The sequence below is a fragment of the Trifolium pratense genome, linkage group LG3 (assembly GCF_020283565.1).
Source record: "Trifolium pratense cultivar HEN17-A07 linkage group LG3, ARS_RC_1.1, whole genome shotgun sequence".
NCBI classification, from domain to species: Eukaryota; Viridiplantae; Streptophyta; class Magnoliopsida; order Fabales; family Fabaceae; genus Trifolium; species Trifolium pratense.
In genome coordinates, this window is record NC_060061.1 from 26,778,432 (window position 1) to 26,800,564 (window position 22,133).

Below are 22,133 nucleotides of genomic sequence, written 5' to 3' on the forward strand. Positions count from 1 at the left end.
TATGTATCTAGATTATAATATTGTCCATATACATTAGTTTTACCATGAATCTAAAAAGGAAAACTTCTCTTGTAATAAAGACCAAAGACCGAGAGTATATGGCTATTAATCTAATGGCTATAAATCTTTGTCCATCATAGACCACATGCCTCACTAGTCCTTGGAAGCATCCTAATTGAATACTCAAACGGAAAAAACAAAACAAAATCCAAACTTTCTTCTGTTCAAACCCAAACGCTACTGTCCCACTCACACACAATTCACTCTCACTCTCAGACTCTCTCCCAAAACACCAAACCCCCCAATAAAACCCATTCACCCGTACCCCCAATTCTCTCAAAAATCACAAACCACAACACTTTCACAAAATGCAACAAACTCTTTGAAAAATTTTGTTTTCAAAAACCGTTCTCATTCCTTTACGCTTAGCCGTTGCCGTTTCACCTCTTTTCTTCTGTTGCCTTTTCCAACCTTTCTGTCTCCTCCACAACCCTTATTTCTAAGCAATGGAACTCACTCTTCTACTCACTCAACTTCTCCGATTGGATGTTAACAACTTCTTGAAAGAAGACCCAACCTCTTTCGATAAGGTTTTTCCTTCTCTCTCTATTGAAACTTTCTTCTTTGCAATGATTTTTCCAATTTTTGTGTTGTTCTATTTTTAATTTGTTGTTAATTATATTATGATGATGATTTAGGGTTTTGAATTTTTGTGTTTTCTCCCTTTTCTGTTCTGCTTTTCTTTGAATCAGATTTTGGGTTTGTGTTCTTATCTCTTGTTAAATATGTTTGGTGCACCAGCTATGAATCTTTGCACCACAAAGCAAACCCAACACAACAAAACAAAACCCTTTTCTTTAATCTTCTAAAAATTGAATCTTTTCATCTACCCAATTCTTAAACCGTTTTTTTTGTTCTGGGTTTTTGTTAAATTCTAAAAAGATCTGATTTTTATTCTTGATTTGTTTGAAACGTGTTGTTTCACTATTTGGGTCTGATTGAAATTGTTGTTTGGTTTTGATAATGAGGAAACGCGAGAGGGAAAATCATTGTGGTGTTTGTGGGCACTATCACAAACACAAGAAGGTGACCTGTTTCAATTTTTTCACGACTATTGAGTAGATCTTCTTTTTCAGATGCTTAGAGTATGTTTCTCAAACTCACATTAATGTCATTTCATCCATCATCATTTTATGCTTATTTTATTTTTTCAGTTCCATGACATGATAATAAAGTTGAAATTGTCCAATTTAAATAGGTTTATTTGTTTCTAGAAAAAAAAAATTTTAATTCTTTATATTTTAAGATTTATGTGCATAATTCATTTATTTTTATATAATTAATTTTGCTTTTTATTCCCACAAAGACCTCATCTTCCTCTCAAGAGGAATTTTTTTTTTTATCATTTTAAATTGTTTTTTAGATAATATTTTTCTTAAATCAAATATATTGGTGACACTATTGCAAGTGTCTGCATAAATATATTTATTTAGTCAAAAAAAGATGAAGAAACATGGTGGCTACTGAATTTTCATTCACCTAGCAGTGTCAAACTTTGGAATTAATACTATAAAAGTATTTAAATTAAAACTATTAAAAAATAAAAAGGGTTGCTACTTGTTGATACAAGTAAGGAGGAGGCAGAGAGGTTGAGAAAAACTATATAATATATATGTTTAAAATAGTATAGACATAAGATAACACTTAAATTATTTATTGACAAATAATCAAACATCTCACACACCTTCAAAATCTAATATGATTTGTCAATGATCTTCGTGCTAAAAGGAAACATGAGACAAGATCAAGCTTGAATTTGAATTTATTTTCTTGTGTCCATATATATCCTTCCCATTATATACATATATAATTCTCCAATTTTTCTTATAATATTTTGTGTCTTCAAATCCCACACGATCTATTGGTTAAATGTTTTTTCTATTTTTTTGTTCTATTCAAGTTATCCAATTGGTCTTGAATTCTGCAAACTTTGGAGTTTTGCCAATATGTAATCTCTATTTGCATTTCTGTTATTTGGTTTGTTCGTATGGATTTATGTATATTTTATAGAGGTATTCACGAGCTTCATCAGAAAATTGCTTCTTGTAGGCTTGCTTTTACTGGAAGAGTTAGTCAATTCTTTTGATGGTGAAGGATTTCTGGCCATCATAGATGCATCAAAACAATGGTTCAATGAGTCTCAAGTAATAAAAGTGGAATGCAATGCAAGCTGGTGGAGGGTAAATACAAAATTTCTGTTTTCCTTGGATCTAGAATTTTTCTAGTATGACTTGACTAGTAGAGAGTATAATGTGATTTTAATTGGCTTGCTGACAAAGGCAATTTTAAAATAATGCTGATTCTCAATCCTCCTCTTTTTTTTATTCTTTTTCTTTTCTGTAACTCTTTTAGAAACATTACTAAATACTGAGGAAGAACGATGTAGTCTAGCTCCTCACCATTGGAAAGTTCCTCTTTATTACACAGACTTAAAGAAAAAAAGATTGAAAAACCCTCAGATATTTGAGGGTCTACCAACGTTCTTTCCCAAAGTGCCCCAGAGTCTTCACACAAATTTCTGGATGCCTTAACTAGGATTGTCAAGCTTATCTTATCCTTCCTCGTCATGTTTATTCCCTCCTTCCTTCGCGTGAAACGTATGCTGTATTAATATTGCCATGGTATGCACCCAATGGTCCCAATTTGTAACATGAGAAAAAGTTTTTGCTTTTGCATCAATCATTTCATGGAACTTACCTTTTCTAAGTTCTAAAGTCAGTATTATACATATTAATTGTGTCAGATAAGAGAAGATACTCTTTTTGCCTTGTCCTCTCTTTCAGAACAACTGCTTGAGACACATGTATGTGATATTGATTTCAGTTTTCTTAATTCTTATGGGCTGATATACATGCTTAAAATTTATATCTCCATTTTCAATATCTGGGTTATATTTTGCACTGAGATATACTTATACTTTGATATATATATATATATATATATATATATATTTTATGTTCTTCATATAGGAGTCAGGGTTTCGGACAAGTAACTTGAAGAACATGATTGAACAGATTGTTGCCGAGGACTTTCTAATAGGTCATTTCTCAAATGCTTCCTTAAGCTTCCGTTATGCTTCAGTTATGATACATGCATGCATATGCGCGCGCGTGTGTGTATTTATTTCACTTTCCCTCTTTTTTTGTGACAGATTCTCTTGAATACCCCTTTCTATATACTCGTATCTTTACTTCAGTTGCCAAATTCTCCTCTGTGGTAACTATTTTCTGTCCTATTTTATTTTCTCAGATAGTTACTCCTTCTCTGTCAAACTTTTAACTTCTCTTAATTTACAGATAAGCAATGAAGTACTAGAGCACTCTCTTGATGCTGCACTGAAGGCAATTACAATGAATGTGTAAGCAAACACCTGTAAAAGTAGGTGCCTGCAGTTATTCAGTTTATTTTCATCCCTCACGGATCTTCTTAAGAAATTCTTCACTTAGTATACCTCGTTTAGGAATTGATATTTATGAATTGATTTTAAGTTGATTTTAACCTAGCTTAGGATTTGATATTTCAAAAATTTCTTTTAAAATATGTTATTGGAAACATCATTTAGTTGCTTCATTAGTTTGGAAGATTTAATTGGCTGATGTATTTTTTAGATATGAAGTTTGTTTTTGAAACTTAAGCTTAATTTCTAGAAGTGCTTAGTTATTAGAAGTGCTTATTTTTTTAGATATATATATATATATATATATATATATATATATATATATATATATATATATATATATAGGGGAGGGATCAAATTACACCGGTGTAACATTTGAGTAATGTTACACCGCTTAATAACGCTTCAACGAATACAAATTTTACAAAATCCACCGTTGGATTGAAAGTTTATATCATTTAGATCAATCATGTTCAATTTTACAAAAATCTAAAATCCTTTGATATGTTATTGAGACCGATCAAGATTAACGCTTTATGTGTTTTTATTGAATACCATTAAGCTTGATCAATCTCAATAACATATCAAATGATTTTAGATTTTTATAGAATTGAACATGAATGATCTATATGATATAAACTTTCAATCCAACGGTGGATTTTGTAAAATTTGTATTCGTTGAAGCGTTATTGAGCGGTGTAACATTACTCAAATGTTACACCGGTGTAATTTGATCCCTCCTCATATATATATATATATATATATATATATTATTACTAGTAAAAGGAAGGTTGAATTGCTCATAAGCCTTCATTGTGATGATGTGGCATGCTTTAGAGAGCTTCTCATATCTATTTAAAATTTGTCCCACAATTTATTTTGTGTGTCCATTCATCCTCCAAAGTAATTATCTATATGTTACAATAATAATGGCTCCCAATAATAATGAAAGAAAGAAAAAAAAAAAAACAAATTACAAAAAGAACAATGAATAGATATATGCTCTTTCATATTTTACACTACCAAACATAAAATATAAATCATGCATGTGTAAATATGATTTGCAATTTGCAAAAATTTACTTTAAATAAATAAATCAAATAAAAAAATTACTCCTCAAAAAAATTTCATGCTTGACAAAATAAATTTTATGAAAAAAAAATACTTTAGTTGTTGAGTTGCTCACAAGCATGCATTGTGATGATGTGACACTCTATAAGAAAAGTTTACAATCTCTATTAAAACATTTTCATATTTCATATAATAGAGTTACTCTAATAATAATATAATATATTAAAATATATATTGTATGTTACAATTCCCTATTAATGCAATTGAAAACAAAGAATTCTTGGGGACACTAATATTGAATATGTAAATTTAGCTAATTATCAAACACAAGCTCTATATAAAGTTAACCCAAAAGCTAATTATCACCACCACCATATCAGGAAGTTTGCCTTCTATGTTTTAACAAAATTTTAATTTATCTATCTCATGGCAAAAACTCTATGGTTTCTTTGTCTAACATCTCCATGAGAAAAAGTTCATGAGAAAAGATTATGCATCTTCACCTTCCATATGTTAAAGTTACACATTATAGTGTCTTGAATTGATTTAAAAGCTATTGTGTGCATATATATAATTACATCGTAAGTATATTGGTTTTTGTCCTTGGTAGGTGATGGTGTCTAACCTCTTAGAATATCATGTATGTCTACATGTGATTGATTAAGAAATTGATATACATATATGTGATAGTTGCCTATTAATATGTTTGTAAATTGGAATTTTTCTATTACTCTGAGTTTGAAACATCTCTAATCATTTTTTATATTTCTTTTTTAGGTTGGATATTTTTTAAAATATCAACCGGTGTTTTGTTCGATGATTAATTAAACTTTGAGTTGAATCGATTAATATGAATATGACTATTTTTTCATGTGAATGAGGAGAACAGGATAAAACATACTTCTATTTTTGCTTACGTTGCATCCTTGCTCCTTATAAAGCCTATGAAATGGCACCTCATGTAAGGATGTGTATTTAACTCTAATGACAGTTTGTAAACCATCATTTTTTTTTAATTGATATAATGTTTGTAATTAGACAACTTTTCTTTTTCATTTATTATTTTATTAGTCTAATGTTTTAGCTTATTTGTTTCTTATTTTCTTTTTCATTTATTATTTTATATAAGGTAAAAGATTTGTATAAAAAATTGTTGATTAATGGGAATATAATTAATTTTTTTCATGTAAATAAGTTGAAGACGATAAAAGAGACTTCTTTTTATTGATTTTGAAGTGCCTTAAAATTTATATAGATCGAGGGTATATTGATGTTGGAGGCATTCAATTAAAAGAGGACAATCCAAATTATTTAGAAATATAAATATGTGTCTCATTTTTAAATACTATATTGTCTACAATGTGTAGGTGATCTACTTGATCTCGATCAAGAGAAATATAGATCTCGATCAAGAGAAATATAGAAACAAAAACAAAGTAGAAATTAAAATAAGTTTTTTTTTTGTAGTTGACACTCAAATCATACGGTTCTTATAATTATAATACATGTAAGAAGTATATTGATTTAACTTGACTTAGAGGTTGTCCAAATATATAATCTTCATGCATTTATCATATAACACTTATATGAATTTTAATAGACGATCCTATTTTAATCTACGTATGCCATCTTATTCTTACGGCCATAAAATGAATCAATGAAAAGAATTGTGCTAAAAACATGTTAGTTTAGAAATTGTGCTAAATACTTTTTCCTCCCACTTAGAATTGTACTAAAAACTTTCTAAATTAAATTAAAAAACGACAAAAATTATTAAATAAAAATTGTTGATGCTCATTTGTCAAAATAAATTTTAGAAATTATTAAAACCGTAGATGTTAAAATATATTTACATATATTTAGAAAATATAATCACACATATATTTAAACATATTTACACACAACTAAAATTCACCAATAATTCAAAAATTATTAATTTAATTTACATAATAATATAACTTTTTGGATAAATTAAGTACATATTCTAAAAGAATGTTTACGTTACGGCTGAAAATAAAATAGTGGAATATTTATAAGAATAAGATGACATTTTTTTAAGCAAATAAGAAGATGACACATGTTAAATCTTAAATTCATCTATACGACTTTCTTTACCTTAACCAAATAACTAAACATAAATTCAAATATATAAAATCTTCGTCCAAACTTATATATTGACAACAACAAATATTTAAGTTTATATAATATAATAAGAAAAATAAAATAAATGTTCAAGAAAATATTAAATAAGAGGGACAAAAACTAACAATAATTTTGAAGAGACACAAACCTCACCAAGATAAAGAAAAACAAACCAAAAACAAAAGGACCAAGCAAAAAAAAAAAGTGAACCAAACAATAGACTAAAAAATAGGGACTAATAAAGTTGGAATAAAATTTCACCAAGTGAATAAGTGAGAATAAACTCCAAGACAGAGTAAGTAGATAAGTTATTTGGAACCTTAAATTGCATAGAACGTAGTAAGCAAATACGCTATTTGATACATAATTTTCAAAAAATGAGATCACGTGGAACAAATAGTCAAAGCCACCATATATGAATCATATTCTATAATCAAAACTTATTTTAACATTTCTCATGAGCAATATTGTCTACAAGTATAATTAGGTATACCTCCAACTCTTATTGAAAATAATAAAATAAGGGATACATCAAAAATAAAAAATAAAGTGACATTTGACTATAAAATTGCAACTCATATAAAGAAAACTAAAATCTTATATGATTACATTAATAAAATAAAAAAAATGATACATCCTTTCAAACTTATGAAATATTATAAGAGATCTATTACATTAAAATATAAACAAACTACGATATAAATTAATAAAAAATCTAATATTTTTAAACAATTTTTTTTTGTACTCATATACTAATATTAAATATAATCATATTTTAAAATAATATATATTATTTAACTATATGTGATTATAGTTATCACAATTATTATTTTTTATTTATAAAAATATTTTAATTATATATTTTAATCAAACCCGTGCAACACGGGTTTACCCCTAGTATATATAATTCAAGACTATCATCAACAAGATTTTTATCGAAAAAAAATAAAGTTTTTTTTTTTTATGTACTAAATATTTTTCGTACTAGTACTTATTTATCAATGTCTTTTTTGACAAAATCAATACATTATATTTTTATTTTTACAAGAAGATTATTATTTTTGTAGTCAGAAAAATAAAAAGAAGAAGATTATTAGTATTTTTTTTTGAGGTAATTCTTACATGAAGATAAACATACTACTATACACATGACCAAAAAAAAAAAATACTACTATACAATAAATAAATCCTAGATCAATATATATATATATATATATATATGAGTCAGGATCCGTTGACACCAACTAGTTTGACACCAAATGTTACACCTCTCAATAACGTTTTAACCGATATAAATTTTATAAAATCCACCGTTGGATTGAAAGTTTACATCATATAGATCATTTGTGTAAAATTTCAGACAAATCCAAAATCATTTGATATGCTATTGAGACACATAAAGATTAACGGCATTTAAAAAAATACAAAAACCGTTAATTTTGATGTATCTCAATAACATATCAAATGATTTTGGATTTATTTGAAATTTTACACAAATGATCTATATGATGTAAACTTTCAATCCAACGGTGGATTTTATAAAATTTATATCGGTTAAAACGTTATTGAGAGGTGTAACATTTGGTGTCAAACTAGTTGGTGTCAACGGATCCTGACTCTATATATATATATATATATATATATATATATATATATATATATATATATATATATATATATATATATATATATATATAGAAGTGCTTACTTATTATTTTTTGTAGTGTAAACTGTTTCTTTTATGTTGAAATGTTACAGAATTTATTGGAGTAACAAATAAGATGGCTATATTGCATGTTGCTTTTACTTATTTTTATGTTTAAACAACTAGTTTTTTGAAAACTGTTAGCTTTATTGTAGGTCTAGAAATTCATGAAGGAGCATAAGAATCATAAGGTTCGTAGTGAGGGAATTTTGTGGATGGTTTCTGCTGTTGTGGATTTTGGTGTATCACATTTAAAGCTTAAGGTCTGTTATCAATTTTTTTGGTAATTAAGTTATGTTGTCTGTGTGTTTTTATTTTTTTTATTTTTTATAAACTATGTTGTCTGTGGTGATTGCATGTATTAAATTTAAATACTACTACTATAGATTTTTTTTTTGAGATTTTTTTGATATGCAATTTTTTCTAAATTTTAATGCAATTCCTCTTTTGCAGGATTGTATTGATTTTGTTAAAGAAATTGGTCTGCAGTCAAGTGCAGCTGCTACTAGAAATGCATCAATTAAACTCTTGGGTGTTCTGCATAAATTTGTTGTTCCAGGTGACTTTGTGTTGACTTTCAAATTTCTATCTCTCACTATTTCTTTAGATCTAAAAGGGTTTCTTCGCTAGTAGACATAAAAGGGTTTCTTACTGATGTTAAGCCTGCACTGCTGAGTGCTCTTGACATAGAATATGAGAAGAACCCATTTGAGGTATGTTGTGCCTGGTGGTATAACTTCTATGTTGCATCATGATTCCTAATGTTGTAATATTTATTTATTTTAGTTTTAATTCAGGGAGCATCTACAGTGCCTAGAAAACTGTCAGGGCATCAGATTCATCCTCATCCGTTGTGGCTGGTGGGCTGGATAGCTTGCATCGTGAAGATATTACTGGAAAGGTTACTCCGACTCCCTGGAAGAGTTTCGAAAGCCCTGATTGGAAGGTTTGGTTGAAATATTTTAGACCACCTTTTGTTTTGTATTTTTAACTTGTTTTTAGTTGCATCACATTCCGTGCTCTGTTTTTTCCCCTTAATGTTGGTTCGCATGTAGTCTGTTGATGCTGTAAACAAAATACTGGAAGAGGCTAATAATAATAAGTGCATTCAATCAACTGGAACTGGTACGTCATAAAAACATTTGTATTTTGTACATTTGTATTTTCCTCTGCTTTGTGGACTTGCATGCTTTGTTTTTTTATTAACTCTTTAGGTTTTATCCTGTTCATTATAATGTTTGTCGATCTTTTAAATTGTGCCGAGTGATGACTTGTATTACCAGGTGATTTATTTGGCGCTCTCAGGGGACAGTTCAATGAAAGAAACAAAAACCTTGTCATGACTACCTTGACAACAATTGGTAATGTTTAATCTGCAATGCGTCAAGCTGTTGAGAAGTCAAGCAATGTTAGTGAATTGTGTTCGGCTTTTGGATTTTCTTTCCAGTTGTTAATGTTGCATTTCCTTGTTTAAAAGTTTAACTTTTTGAATGGTTTATTGCAGGGCATTCTGTCGGATATATTGAAATGTCTTGGGGACAACAGGAAGCACATGAGAGTATGTGTACTGAATACTCTTTGTCTCTTAGCTTTGCTGCTGTTCATCTTGATAACATGGTCTGTCATGATTTGGTATTTTATTATTATTAATCTTTCTTTATTTTTAAGAAAATTCCATATTATTATTATTATTGTTATTGTTGTTGTTATTATTATTATTATTATTATTATTATTATTATTATTATTTTTATTATTATTATTGTCTTTTTGTCTTTTGTCCTAAACATGATGTGACTGTAGGTTCCTTATGTTGCAATTGCTTTGGTGGATTCTAAACTTGGTGCAGAAGGGCGTAACGATCTTTTTGATTGGTTATCTACGCAACTTTCTGGGTTAAGTAGTTTTGCTGAAGCTGCTCAACTGCTGAAGCCCAGCCTCTTCTTCAATGGTAGTATGTTCTGGCTACTCAATCTTGTCCTCACTTGTCTTTCATTATCAAATCAGTTCTGGTGCATAGTTTACCTGGATATAAATTTGTAACGGCTCCTTTGTAGGATAAATCCTCTGATGTTTGCAAGGCGACATAGACTTGTTTTAATGAGATACTTAGAGTTAGTGGGCATGAAATGGTGTGACAAAAATGCCGGTTTTTCGTTCCTTGTTTCCTCAACATTCATGTGATACCAAGTATAATTAAATTGCTTGTTTATTTAGACTGAAAAGATTGTTATGACATTCATGGACCAGCACTGACAGTTGTTCTTGAGAAGAAGATAAAACCATATGGAGCTTTTCAATGTGCATATGTATGTGCACTATTTTAGTCTCTAGTTTCATTTGAATGTATGACTCACATAGTTTCATTTGAACTAAATTTTCCTATAGCTGTTAAACTTATTAATGTAATCTCCGTTTTTCCCCCTACCTAGTATCTACCCATATACATGCTTCAAATTTTGATGTATTGTTTCTTGATAAATATCACCGACGATGAAAACAAATTTCAAACTTAAGATTGTAGATAAAGCAAGCTGCAAAAGGAACACAAGAAGTCCCAGGACTTGTTGAAGCTCATGTCCATGAAACAGAAGATGTGCGGGAATCGCTCAAGACTGGAAATAGAGTTTGGCTCCACCTTTGCCAATGAGCTTAGCAGCCGTTCATGTTGGTATGTATTGGTTCTTACTGCCAGCCTTATTAATGTTTTTAATAATTTCAATACCTTATTTACTAACCATATGACACAATAGGTATTCTCCTTGAGCATGTATTTATTTATCTGAATGAAACAATTGATCTAGGAAGAAGTTATTGCATATTATAGGTTAATGAAAACCTGGTTGTTTTTCATGCAGCTTGTTGTGAGTAACAGTCATCGGGGAGAATTCAATCAATGGCCAGAAAACAAGGAGTCACTTTTGGCTAGTAGTCTTAGCAGGTAGCGAACGTGTGGGAAAAATCGAAACAGAGGGAGAAAGATTAAAGGAATCTTAATTCATAAACAAGTCTCTTTCGGCAGTAGGTGATGTTATTTCTGCTCTTGCTTCCAAAGCAGCCCACATTGCTTACAGGTGATTTTCTTTTCGACAATAGAACACATTCTTGCAGAATGAACATCTCATTAATAAGTGACTGTTTTGTTTACCTTCATATTCATACACAGTATACTCATCAACTCTGAAATAATTTTGACAGGCACGGTGCCTGGAGAATCAAGTAGCAGAAGAAAAAAAAAACTAGACTAAAGCAAGAAAAACTAGACCACCTCCTGTACAATCAACAACACCGGTTATTTTATTTATGAGAGTTGCTATCTGGCACAATAAGCTCTCCACACGACTATGCACGACAGATTCATTCTCATGTGATTAATGCGTGCTAGATAGCTTATAATTTTTTAAAATACTTAAAACATAAACCAAGATGAAATAAATATTCAAGGAAGTGTGATAATATCCTAGACTTGTGTTCTACAATATTCATTCAGCCTTAGACAATGGCAACACATCACAGAGTGATTTGGAAAATCACCACCTCATGTGATGGGATTTCTCATAAATAAACACGTGTGAAACAAACTGGTAATTAGGAATCAAATAAAAATCAAAAGATAATTCAAATTATAATCTAAATTTAAGTCGTGCTATTGTGACGAATGCTTTTGTCGTGCAGTTTAGCTTTTTCCTTTATTTATTTCTTTTTCCCTTTCCACCTGTTTTCTTTTCTTGGATATAAAATTTACTCATTTCATCATCCTGCTTATAAACCATGTTTTGATATAATGTCTACTCAGAGTCTCTGACCTCTAAACTATTACTTAGCTTTTTTCGTGTCTAATATTTTACAGGAAGTTCTATGATGGATCAGAAACATAGTTCAGGAGTTTGGAATTCCAAACATCATTTTCACCACTACTAAAGTTGTAGATCTGTTCCCTCTTCAGTAGTGTTTTCTGCCTAGTGTAGGTTAAATGCTCCCTAACCTTAGTTGCATCGGCAAAATTTCCCATATCCTCAGGTCAACGTATCATCATTGAAAACCAATGCATCTTCAGTAAGTTTCTTCAGCAAGGTTTTGAAACAAGGAATAGTTTATGTTCTCTATTTCATCTCTAACTTTATTTGTTCTTTTACTTGAAATTCTTCTCCAATATATCACTTTCTTTGATACATAACTTCTTATGCCAAACAACACATGGTAACAGCCGTAATAGTCCCATCCATCCCCCCTTTTTTTTTCGGGGGAATGTTTTTTCTTGCTTAGTATCTGCCAATTCGCACATAAACATAAAATATTGGTTCCATTTATGTTTCATCTTTAGGTTCAGCTAGTTGGGATGGGTATTTACTTGCACTATCCTTGGTTATCACATCAATAGTTAAGTAAGTTTGGTTATTTGTGTTTATAGAATTCAGTATGTTTTTTCTCTTGTTTTTCTTGTGTTTTATGTTTCTATTCCAGGCTTCTCATATTGCTTGTCTACTTATTGTTGCTACTGTGGATGGTTTATCCTGCACTATATCAAAGTAAAGATTTATGGACAAACATCTGTATGGGTGATTGATTTGTTCAAAACTCATTATTATACTAATTTCATTGATGGTTATATAAAATGTATGAATGATACTCTGCAGATTAGCTAATTGCTTCATTAGCTCATTTTTCATTTGGTAGAATGCCTACATAATTATGTAAATTACATAAAAATAAGAAAGACTGAAAAGTGAAAACATACGACACATTCATTATCTTGATTTAACATAAAATGAAATTATGCTGGTGCATTCGATATATACAACTTTTCATAGGCAGGCCTCCACATAAAAAGCTTACGCTTCTAATAGACGTGGTTATGGAAGAGTACAATTAGTGGGAGGATTAGGTAGCGTCCAGATTGTACAAACTGAAACAAATATGGGCCAGGGTTACTAAAATTTTCACAATCTTGTCCAATCTCTACAAATCAGATATTGAAACCCCCTTAAAAAGCAACCATGTGTAGGGTAACAAAGAAAAAATTATCTTAATGAACCTCCGTGCACATGTGTTTGATGCATTTTATTTGTGCTGGTCAATATTTTCATGTTGCATTTCTCTGACTTTGGATATCCTACGTCGGATCTATATGGATTTATATAAGTTCTCTAATGCATTTTTTGCTATATTTACCACTAGCAATTAGTAAACATAATTTTGTGTTGCTTCTTGTAGTTTGTATTTTTGACTATATTGGAGGTTTTTGTATAGATGGAACAAAAACAATGGGCAGCTAGTACTTTCAAAGAAGGTCATTGTTCTCTGCAATGGTGTGGATGGAATGTATTTTCCAAGCCTTGACTTGTAAGCATAAACTCCTTCATAGTGTTTTAATGTAATTTTTTTTCTTTCTATATTGTGCTTTGTTTATCATCATAGTTTTTGTCTGTTATAGTTATTAACTAAATAAACTTAGTTGGTTTGTTTGTAAAACATGTGACAAGTAGTAAAAGGTTAGCACCTTTTTAAATTGGTAATTAAAAGTTTATAACAACTATCCAGGATGTGCTATGTGTAGATGGGTTGAAGATTGGGACTACAACAAAATTATAATCTGTGTCAGGTAATATGGCATCCTCAGCTTATTATAAATATGCAAACCTGAAAACTAGAGACTAGAAAAAGTTTCTGCACTAGTCTAATGATTGTGTAGCTGATTAACGTAGTGATTTAGTGAGTATTTGGACAGTTAACAACAGACTTAATTTTTGTCCGTGTCTTGAAATATTATAATGCAAGAAGTACCTCCAGTATTTTGGTATTAAGTATTTAACACAACTATGCACCCTTTCTTATGCTTTTCATTTATATTTATGGAAATCTGTTATTTTGCCTGGCCTTATCGGTGAGACCAAGTTTTGAAAGAACTCGTTGTCTTGCCCAATTGTCTTGCAGACCACATTGGGTCACTCATTCCTGGAATTTAAAAAGCATTAAATGTAAGCAATATTCTCGAGTTAAATTTTTCTTTACTCTTACGTCGTTTTTACTATTGATCTATATTTTGTCATTATTTTTCTTTTCAGGACAAATCATCTACCTCAATTTTGAAGCCCTGATATTCTTGTTCGTTATGATCGTACTCTTCTTGGTGGTCGTGGTACACGTGCTAGGTTCCAGAAATCTTACTGTTAAATTGTTTTTGGTATTATTGAGATGTTATTGCGTTTATGTTTTTCAATACTCTTTAAAATTTCTATGCACTGTTTTAATTGAGGTTTGGCTGTTTTGAAGAAAGAAAAAAATGAAATGATGAAACGGCTGAGCGGAGAGTTTTTCAATACTCTCTTTCATTCATTCTGATTCATTCAGCCGCATGGATTTCGAATTTCTCGATGACTTAGCAATTGAGGCACAGTTGCGGATAACGTCACAGTTAATTGAAGTGCGACTTCCGCTGATCCACTCTCGCCCTAGGTGTACGATCTATCTCTCTTTCTCCGATACATTCCATTCTCCGACGTATAATTTAAATCAAATTAATTGATAAATCTTCGCTTTAGGTTTATGCTTATGATGACGCATTGCTTATAAATCTCCAATCAAGGTCTTTTGTATGAATGCTTATTTTCAATTCAATTGGTTTGTTTATTTGTCTGTTTGTTGCTTCTCATATTCCCTAACTAACTAACTAACAACATTCCAAATTACTCATGCAACAACAGTGCCGCTGCAAAAATGGCCACTTCTGATTTGCTTAATGAGTTGACCAAACCCACTTTTATGACCGTTCCTGATGTCGAACTCAAATTGAAAATTATCAACATACAACAACTTGACGATGCTGCTGGTGATGTTTCTGGACTTGCTGTCAAATGGTACGATATCTTTTTACCAACCAATATTATATTATCGAATCACTCCACATTACAGATTAAGTGTTGTTTTAATTTTTTTTATTTTATTATTATTATTATTATTATTATTATTATTATTATTATTATTATAAATTGCAGCCTTGCTCTGTTAGTGAGGAAGATGAATGAGCCAAGGGTTGTCGAAATGAGCAGTCAACTGTGTGACAAAATACTAAACGGGAAGGATCAACATCGTGACACTGCTGCTAGCATTGCTTTGAAGACTGTTGTTGCTTATGTTTCTCCACCCCTAGCACATTCTATTCTTTCCGTTCTCTCACCACAATTGATAAAAGGATTTACCGGCAAAGTAAGTCCTTCAAACTTACCAACCCATCTGTGTTCATTCCGCCTTTACCAACTTCCATTCTCTCTTATCTATATTTCTCTCTAATGTATGCATTTAGATTATTCAGTTTGTACCTTTTGGTCTCTCACCTACTAACTTCTTTCCTTCCTTTTTATTATTCTATTGGGGACAAAATCTGACTTTGTTGTATGATCGAGTCCTAAAATACCCCGATCGTGTCAGATATTTGTATTTCACTTTTTTCTTTGTCCTGCGAGCAGTAACCAAAGTGAGTATAATTTGCCCTGATTTTAATTGATTGATCCTGATATATACTTTTTTTCTTTTAGAAGAAGTATTCATGATGCAATCTATGTTTCACTTTAGGCTGCAGATTATCTTGAGCAGGCTGAGTACAACAAGTACAATCAGGCATGCAGCCAGTTGTGACTAATGCAGCTGCTGCTAATATGCCTTTGTCCCAACAAACGGATTCTTCACAATCAAAATATATAAGGGTCTGGGAGGTATGTCCACTTCTTACTTAAACCTAAAGATTTCACTTCTTTCTCAAACAGGCCCTTAATCACCTACATTTTTTACACATTAAACACTTCACTCTCTCTCTATCTCTCTCTCTCTCTCTCTCCCTCTCTCTCCCTCTCTCTCTCTCTCTCAAACCCAAACTCGCGTTCACCACAACCATTCTTCCCAATCGATGGACCTCACTCTTCTATTCACACGACGTTCTCCGCTTCGATGTAACAACTTCTTGAATGAAGACGCAACTTCTTTCGATAGATTATGTCGTTTTGTCGATAATCTCATGCAACGAGGTTTTTTGTTCTCTCTCTATTGAAACTTTTTTTTTGGCAATGATTTTTCCATATTTTGTGTTGTTCTCTTTTTAATTTGTCGTTACTTATATTATGATGATGATTTAAGGTTTTGAATTTCTGTCTTCTTCTCCCCTTTTCTGTTTTTCTTTGAATCAGATTTAGGGTTTGTGTTCTTTATCTTTTGTTAAAATGTTTGGTGCACCGGGAATCTTTGGACCACAACGCAAACCCACACAACAAAACAAAACCCTTTTCTTTAATCTTCTAAAAATTGAATCTTTTCATCTACGCAATTCTATAATCGTTTTTTTTGTTCTGGGTTTGTCTTAAATTCTAAAAAGATCTGATTTTTATTCTTGATTTGTTTGAAACGCGTTGTTTCATGATCTGGTTCTGATTGAAATTGTTGTTTGGTTTTGATAATGAGGATAAGAGAGTGGGAAAATCCTTGTGGTGTATGTGGGCACTATCACAAACATGAATAAGGTGAAGTGTGTTTGATTTGTGGTCATATGGTTCCGGTTGGATCGGAGAAAACTTCTGTACAAGTTAGGCTTTTCCTTCTATGATCTTACCGGAGTTTCTTTACTTGGGAAGTTATGATAACGCTGCACGTTCAAAACTCAAGGGATTTCACGTATCCTCCAGTCTTGTCAAAATCTCTAAAAGAACTCATTTACCTATCACCTCCTCCCAGATGACAAAACTTTCCAATTTGATGAAGGATAAGGAGCGTGTTCTGGTTCATTGCATGTCAGCAAAGAGTAGGTCCCCAGTCGTTGTGAGCGGCTACCTGATGAAGTCTAGAGGATGGAGACTTGCACAGAGTTATCAGTGGTTAAAGGAATGCAGAACTTCCGTTGAATTATCTGAAGGTGCCTACCATTCGGATCAGTCGGCAACTCGATACTCTCTGCTGGTTTCTCACCTGCAGCAGGACCATCTTCAATTAGCTTTGGCTTCCCAAAAATCAACAAACTACCTCAACTTCATGCCTTCGGCTCCAATACAACTCCTTCAATTTTTGCCCGAGCACCGTCCAACATAGCTCCTTCGGACTTCACATTCGGAGCTGGTCAGAATGTTACCGGAAATCCTTTCAATACAAATCCATCTAATCCTAATGCTACCGATATTCAAATTGACTGATCTTGATTCTTACTAGTCGCAACAACATCTGTGTGATTAAGCAACTTGACGATTTTGGCTTTGTGGTAGGTAAAGTTCAGTACAGCTACATCTAGTTTGCCCTGTTTCATGTCAAGGTGCAAAAATCATAAGTAAACTTGTCAATTCTATAGTTCTTTTTCTGATCTTCATTTCAAATAATTTCTCATTAGTTATCAATCACTATGGTTGTAGTATTGAGTTATATAAAGTTTTAGTGGCATTGTGTCTCTACTTTGGTAGATTGGAACTGAACTTCATCAAGTTTCCTTTTCTTGTTACAAGCTAAACTTTATAAAAGTATACAAAACTAGACCCCCCGTAAAAAAACATATTTAACATCATGTGTTTTTTTTTTGTTTGTTTCTATCAGATTTAGGGTTTTTGTTCCTCCATGTCTTTGATTATGATATGATGATGATTTAGGTTTTTGTTCCTCTATGTCTTTGATTATGATATGATGATGATTTAGGTTTTGCTAGTTTTAATGTCTTGCAACAATCCAATTTTAGGCACTCGTTCTCTGTTAAATTTTGAACTCACTGGATTTTGTTATATCAGCAGAACTATTCTTTGTTTAGCTTAGTGTGCTGCAGGTTATACCGGGATCGTATTATGATAATTCCAACTTCCATTGCAACTGTTGTGATCCCGAATCTCTGTCAATTTCTGGTGAGTTAATTGAAGCTACTACTTGCAACCATTCATTGATATAAGGAAATAGTCTTTCTGGTATATAATAAGAGTCTGTTTGGATAGACTGACTTATTAGAATTTATCTACTAGCTTAAACACTTGTAAGTCTGTTTGAGTCAGTTTAAAGAAACTGCTTATGACATGTCCGTAAACTATTTCTAGCTTATTTTTATTAGTTCTCCAAGATAGGTTATGAAAACAGCTTATTGTTTATATAAAAAAATTTACTTTATTTTATTATTTTTTTATAAAAATTGTTGATATAAAAGCGCTTATGCTACACGTGCATAGTTAAGCTGTTAATTCAAACATGACCTAAATGTGTAGCTGATTTTGGTTTTCATCCAGGGCTGAAAAGTTTTCTGGTCTAAAGAGGAAGTTAGTTGATGAAGTAGGAAAATGCAAAGGTCTACAGTCAGTGCTATACATATTAATTGTGTCAGATTAGAGAAGCTACTCTTTTTGCCTTGTCATCTCTTTCAGAACAACTGCTTGAGACACAGGTATGTGATATTGATTTTAGTTTTCTTAATTCTTATGGGGTGATATACATGCTTAAAATTTATATCTCCATTTTCAATAACTGGGTTATATTTTGCACTGAGATATATTTATACTTTGATATATATTTTATGTTCTTCATATAGGAGTCAGGATTTCAGACAAATAACTTGAAGAACATGATTGTACAGATTGTTGCCGAGGACTTTCTAATAGGTCATTTCTCAAATGCTTCATTAAGCTTCTGTTATGCTTCATTTATGATACATGCATGCATATGCGCGCGTGTGTATTTATTTCACTTTCCCTCTTTTTTTTTGTGACAGATTCTCTTGAATACCCCTTTCTATATATAGGCTTGTATCTTTACTTCAGCTGCCAAATTCTCCTCTGTGGTAACTATTTTCTGTCCTATTTTCTTTTCTTAGATAGTTACTCCTTCTCTGTCAAACTTTTAACTTCTCTTAATTTACAGATAAGCAATGAATTACTAGAGCACTCTCTTGATGCTGCACTAAAGGCAATTACAATGAATGTGTAAGCAAACACGTGTCAATTTGTATTCTTTGTACATCAAGCTTTCTTCTAACTTTTAATCTGACAGGCCTCCACCTGTAAAAGTAGGTGCCTGCAGGGCACTTGCTCAACTTCTACCTAAAGCAAAGAAAGAAATTGTCCAACCACAGTTATTCGGTTTATTTTCATCCCTCACAGATCTTCTTAATCATGTACTGTACAATATAAATCCCTTTTTCGAATATATTTTGCTATTGTTGCCATGTAGTTACCTTAATATGGTTTCCAGGCATCGATGAAACCTTGCATACCTTAATATGGTTTCCAGGCATTAGATGAAACCTTGCATATGGTACTTGAAATGTTGCAAGAAGCAGTAAAGGCAGGTTAGGAATATCTTTCTCTGGTGTGTGTGTGTGTATTTCTGGTCTAGTCAAACTTCCACACATATAGATAAATTAACTGATAAAATATATGTTAATGTTAAATATCTCTATGGAAATCGCTAATTTACTCTTCCTATCCCCACACAATTGACTTTATTTTTTTTCTTTCTTTTTTGTGATACAAATAACTTTTTGGTTCAAATGCTCGCCGAGAAATTTCGCCTTTTCATTCAATAACCAAGGTAAGGTATATTCGGAGTTATAACTTTTCCTATCGCTGCATTAAATATTTCATTTTCATTCTCGAAGCTGATCAAATTTGTGTTATTTTATAATGACGCAGAGGCTGTTTTTTCTCAAAATAAATCTATTGCTACATCAGTATAGGATGATGTTTTAATGTCTGTATATTTGCTTATGGGCAAACTGGAACCGGTAAAACATTTACCATGGAGGGAACACCAGAAGAGAGGGGAGTTAATTACCGAACACTTAAAGAATTGTTTAGGATATCCGAAGAGAGAAAGGGTGTAATGAAGTATGACTTACATGTTAGTATGTTGGAGGTTTACAATGACCAGATAATAGATCTTCTAGTGGAAAACTCTACCCAGCCTACTAAGAAGTGAGTTTTAATTCTTCTTAATCTAATTAGCATTGTAGTTTTTAGTTCCTTTATTTTAAATTTCAAAATTGATAGTCATTTCATATGTTCTTAACAAAAACCAAATTTGAGAACACCGATTGGTTATTGCTTGGCTGGATAATTAGTCTGTAAGAAATGTGCACTATTTTAGTCTCCAGGCTTGTGTATATGAAAAATTTATAATAATGGATTGAAAGCCATATATATATATATATATATATATATATATATATCTAGAAGTGCTTACTTATTATGTTTTGTAGTGTGAACTGTTTCTTTTATGTTGAAAGTTGAAATGTGACAGAATTTAATGGATTAACAAATAAGATGGCTATACTGAATCTTGCTTTTAATTGTTTTTATGTTTACACAACTAGTTTTTTGAAAACTGTTAGTTTTATTGTAGGTCTATAAATTCATGAAGGAGCATAAGAATCATACGGTTCATAGTGAGAGAATTTTGTGGATGGTTTCTGCTGTTGAGGATTTTGGTGTATCACATTTAAATCCTAAGGTCTGTTATCAATTTTTTTTGGTAATCAAGTTATGTTGTCTGTGTGTTTTTATTTTTATAAACTATGTTGTCTGTAGGTGATTCCATGTATTAAATTGAAATTTAAATACTACTATTATAGATTTTTTTTTGACACATTATAGATTTTTTTGATATGCAAATTTTTCTAAATTTTAATGCAAGTCCTATTTGTTCCACGTGACTTTGTGTTGACTTTCAAATTTCTATCTCTCATTATTTCTTACTGATGTTAAGCCTGTACTGAATACTCTTGGCTCTTAGTTTTGCTGCTGTTCATCTTGATAACATGGTCTGTCATGATTTTTTATTTTATTATTTTTAATCTTTCTTTATTTTTAAGAAAATTCCATATTATTATTATTATTATTATTATTGTTATTGTTGTTATTATTATTATTATTATTATTATTATTATTATTATTGTCTTTTTGTCTTTTGTCCTAAACATGATGTGACTGTAGGTTCCTTATGTTGCAATTGCTTTGGTGGATTCTAAACTTGGTGAAGAAGGGCGTAACGATCTTTTTGATTGGTTATCTAGGCAACTTTCTGGGTTAGGTAGTTTTGCTGAAGCTGCTCAACTGCTGAAGCCAGCCTCTTCTGCAATGGTAGTATGTTCTGGCAACTCAATCCTGTCCTCACTTGTCTTTCATTATCAAGTCAGTTCTGGTGCATAGTTTACCTGGATTTAAATTTGTAACGGCTCCTTTGTAGGATAAATCCTCTGATGTTTGCAAGGCGACATAGACTTGTTTTAATGAGATACCTAGTGGGCATGAAATGGTGTGACAAAAATGCCGGTTTTTCGTTCCTTGTTTCCTCAACATTCATGTGATACCAAGTATAATTAAATTGCTTGTTTATTTAGACTGAAAAGATTGTTATGACATTCATGGACCAGCACTGGCAGTTGTTCTTGAGAAGATAAAACCATATGGAGCTTTTCAATGTGCATATTTTTGTCTCTAGTTTCATTTGAATGTATGACTCGCATAGTTTCATTTGAACTGAATTTTCCTATAGCTGTTAAACTTATTAATGTAATCTCCGTTTTTTCCCCTACCTAGTATCTACCCATATACATGCTTCAAATTTTGATGTATTGTTTCTTGATAAATATCACCGACGAGGAAAACAAATTTCAAACTTAAGATTGTAGATAAAGCAAGCTGCATAAGGAACACAAGTAGTCCCAGGACTTGTTGAAGCTCATGTCCATGGAACAGAAGATGTGCGGGAGTCGCTCAAGACTGGAAATAGAGTCAGATCTGTTGGCTCCCCCTTTGCCA

The 22,133-nt window shown here is 31.4% G+C and overlaps 1 protein-coding gene and 1 pseudogene across 12 annotated transcripts; both read left to right on the top strand.

Moving 5' to 3' along the window:
- The first annotated feature begins 229 nt into the window (after positions 1-229).
- On the top strand, positions 230-9,303 carry LOC123918715. 12 transcript variants are annotated; one of them, XR_006812893.1, is made up of 10 exons: positions 502-590; positions 1,029-1,145; positions 2,110-2,240; positions 2,488-2,681; positions 2,804-2,863; positions 3,037-3,099; positions 3,212-3,276; positions 3,357-3,438; positions 8,531-8,638; positions 8,829-9,056. XR_006812893.1 is itself a non-coding variant. In XM_045970840.1 (9 exons), the coding sequence occupies exons 1-7, from the start codon at positions 507-509 to the stop codon at positions 3,420-3,422; spliced, it is 534 nt and encodes a 177-aa protein (XP_045826796.1). In that variant the 5' UTR covers positions 230-506; the 3' UTR covers positions 3,423-3,438; positions 8,531-8,638; positions 8,829-9,056. The 12 variants fall into 12 exon arrangements, 5 of the variants coding, with proteins under 5 accessions (XP_045826796.1, XP_045826795.1, XP_045826798.1 ...); XM_045970840.1 differs by lacking the exon at positions 2,488-2,681 and having other exon boundaries at positions 230-590; positions 1,029-1,086; positions 3,030-3,099; XM_045970839.1 differs by lacking the exon at positions 2,488-2,681 and having other exon boundaries at positions 230-590; positions 1,029-1,086; positions 3,030-3,099; positions 3,357-3,418.
- A 174-nt stretch (positions 9,304-9,477) lies between these two features.
- On the top strand, positions 9,478-21,906 carry LOC123918714 (annotated as a pseudogene).
- The last annotated feature ends 227 nt before the right edge of the window (positions 21,907-22,133 follow it).

Excerpts from the sequence above, each read along its gene's own strand:
- LOC123918715 (XM_045970838.1), top strand. The coding sequence starts at position 507 with ATGGAACTCACTCTTCTACTCACTCAACTTCTCCGATTGGATGTTAAC. Across the intron at positions 1,087-2,109 it reads ACTATCACAAACACAAGAAG|GCTTGCTTTTACTGGAAGAG; the intron begins GTGACCTGTTTC and ends TGCTTCTTGTAG. Across the intron at positions 8,639-8,828 it reads TATCACATTTAAAGCTTAAG|GATTGTATTGATTTTGTTAA; the intron begins GTCTGTTATCAA and ends CCTCTTTTGCAG.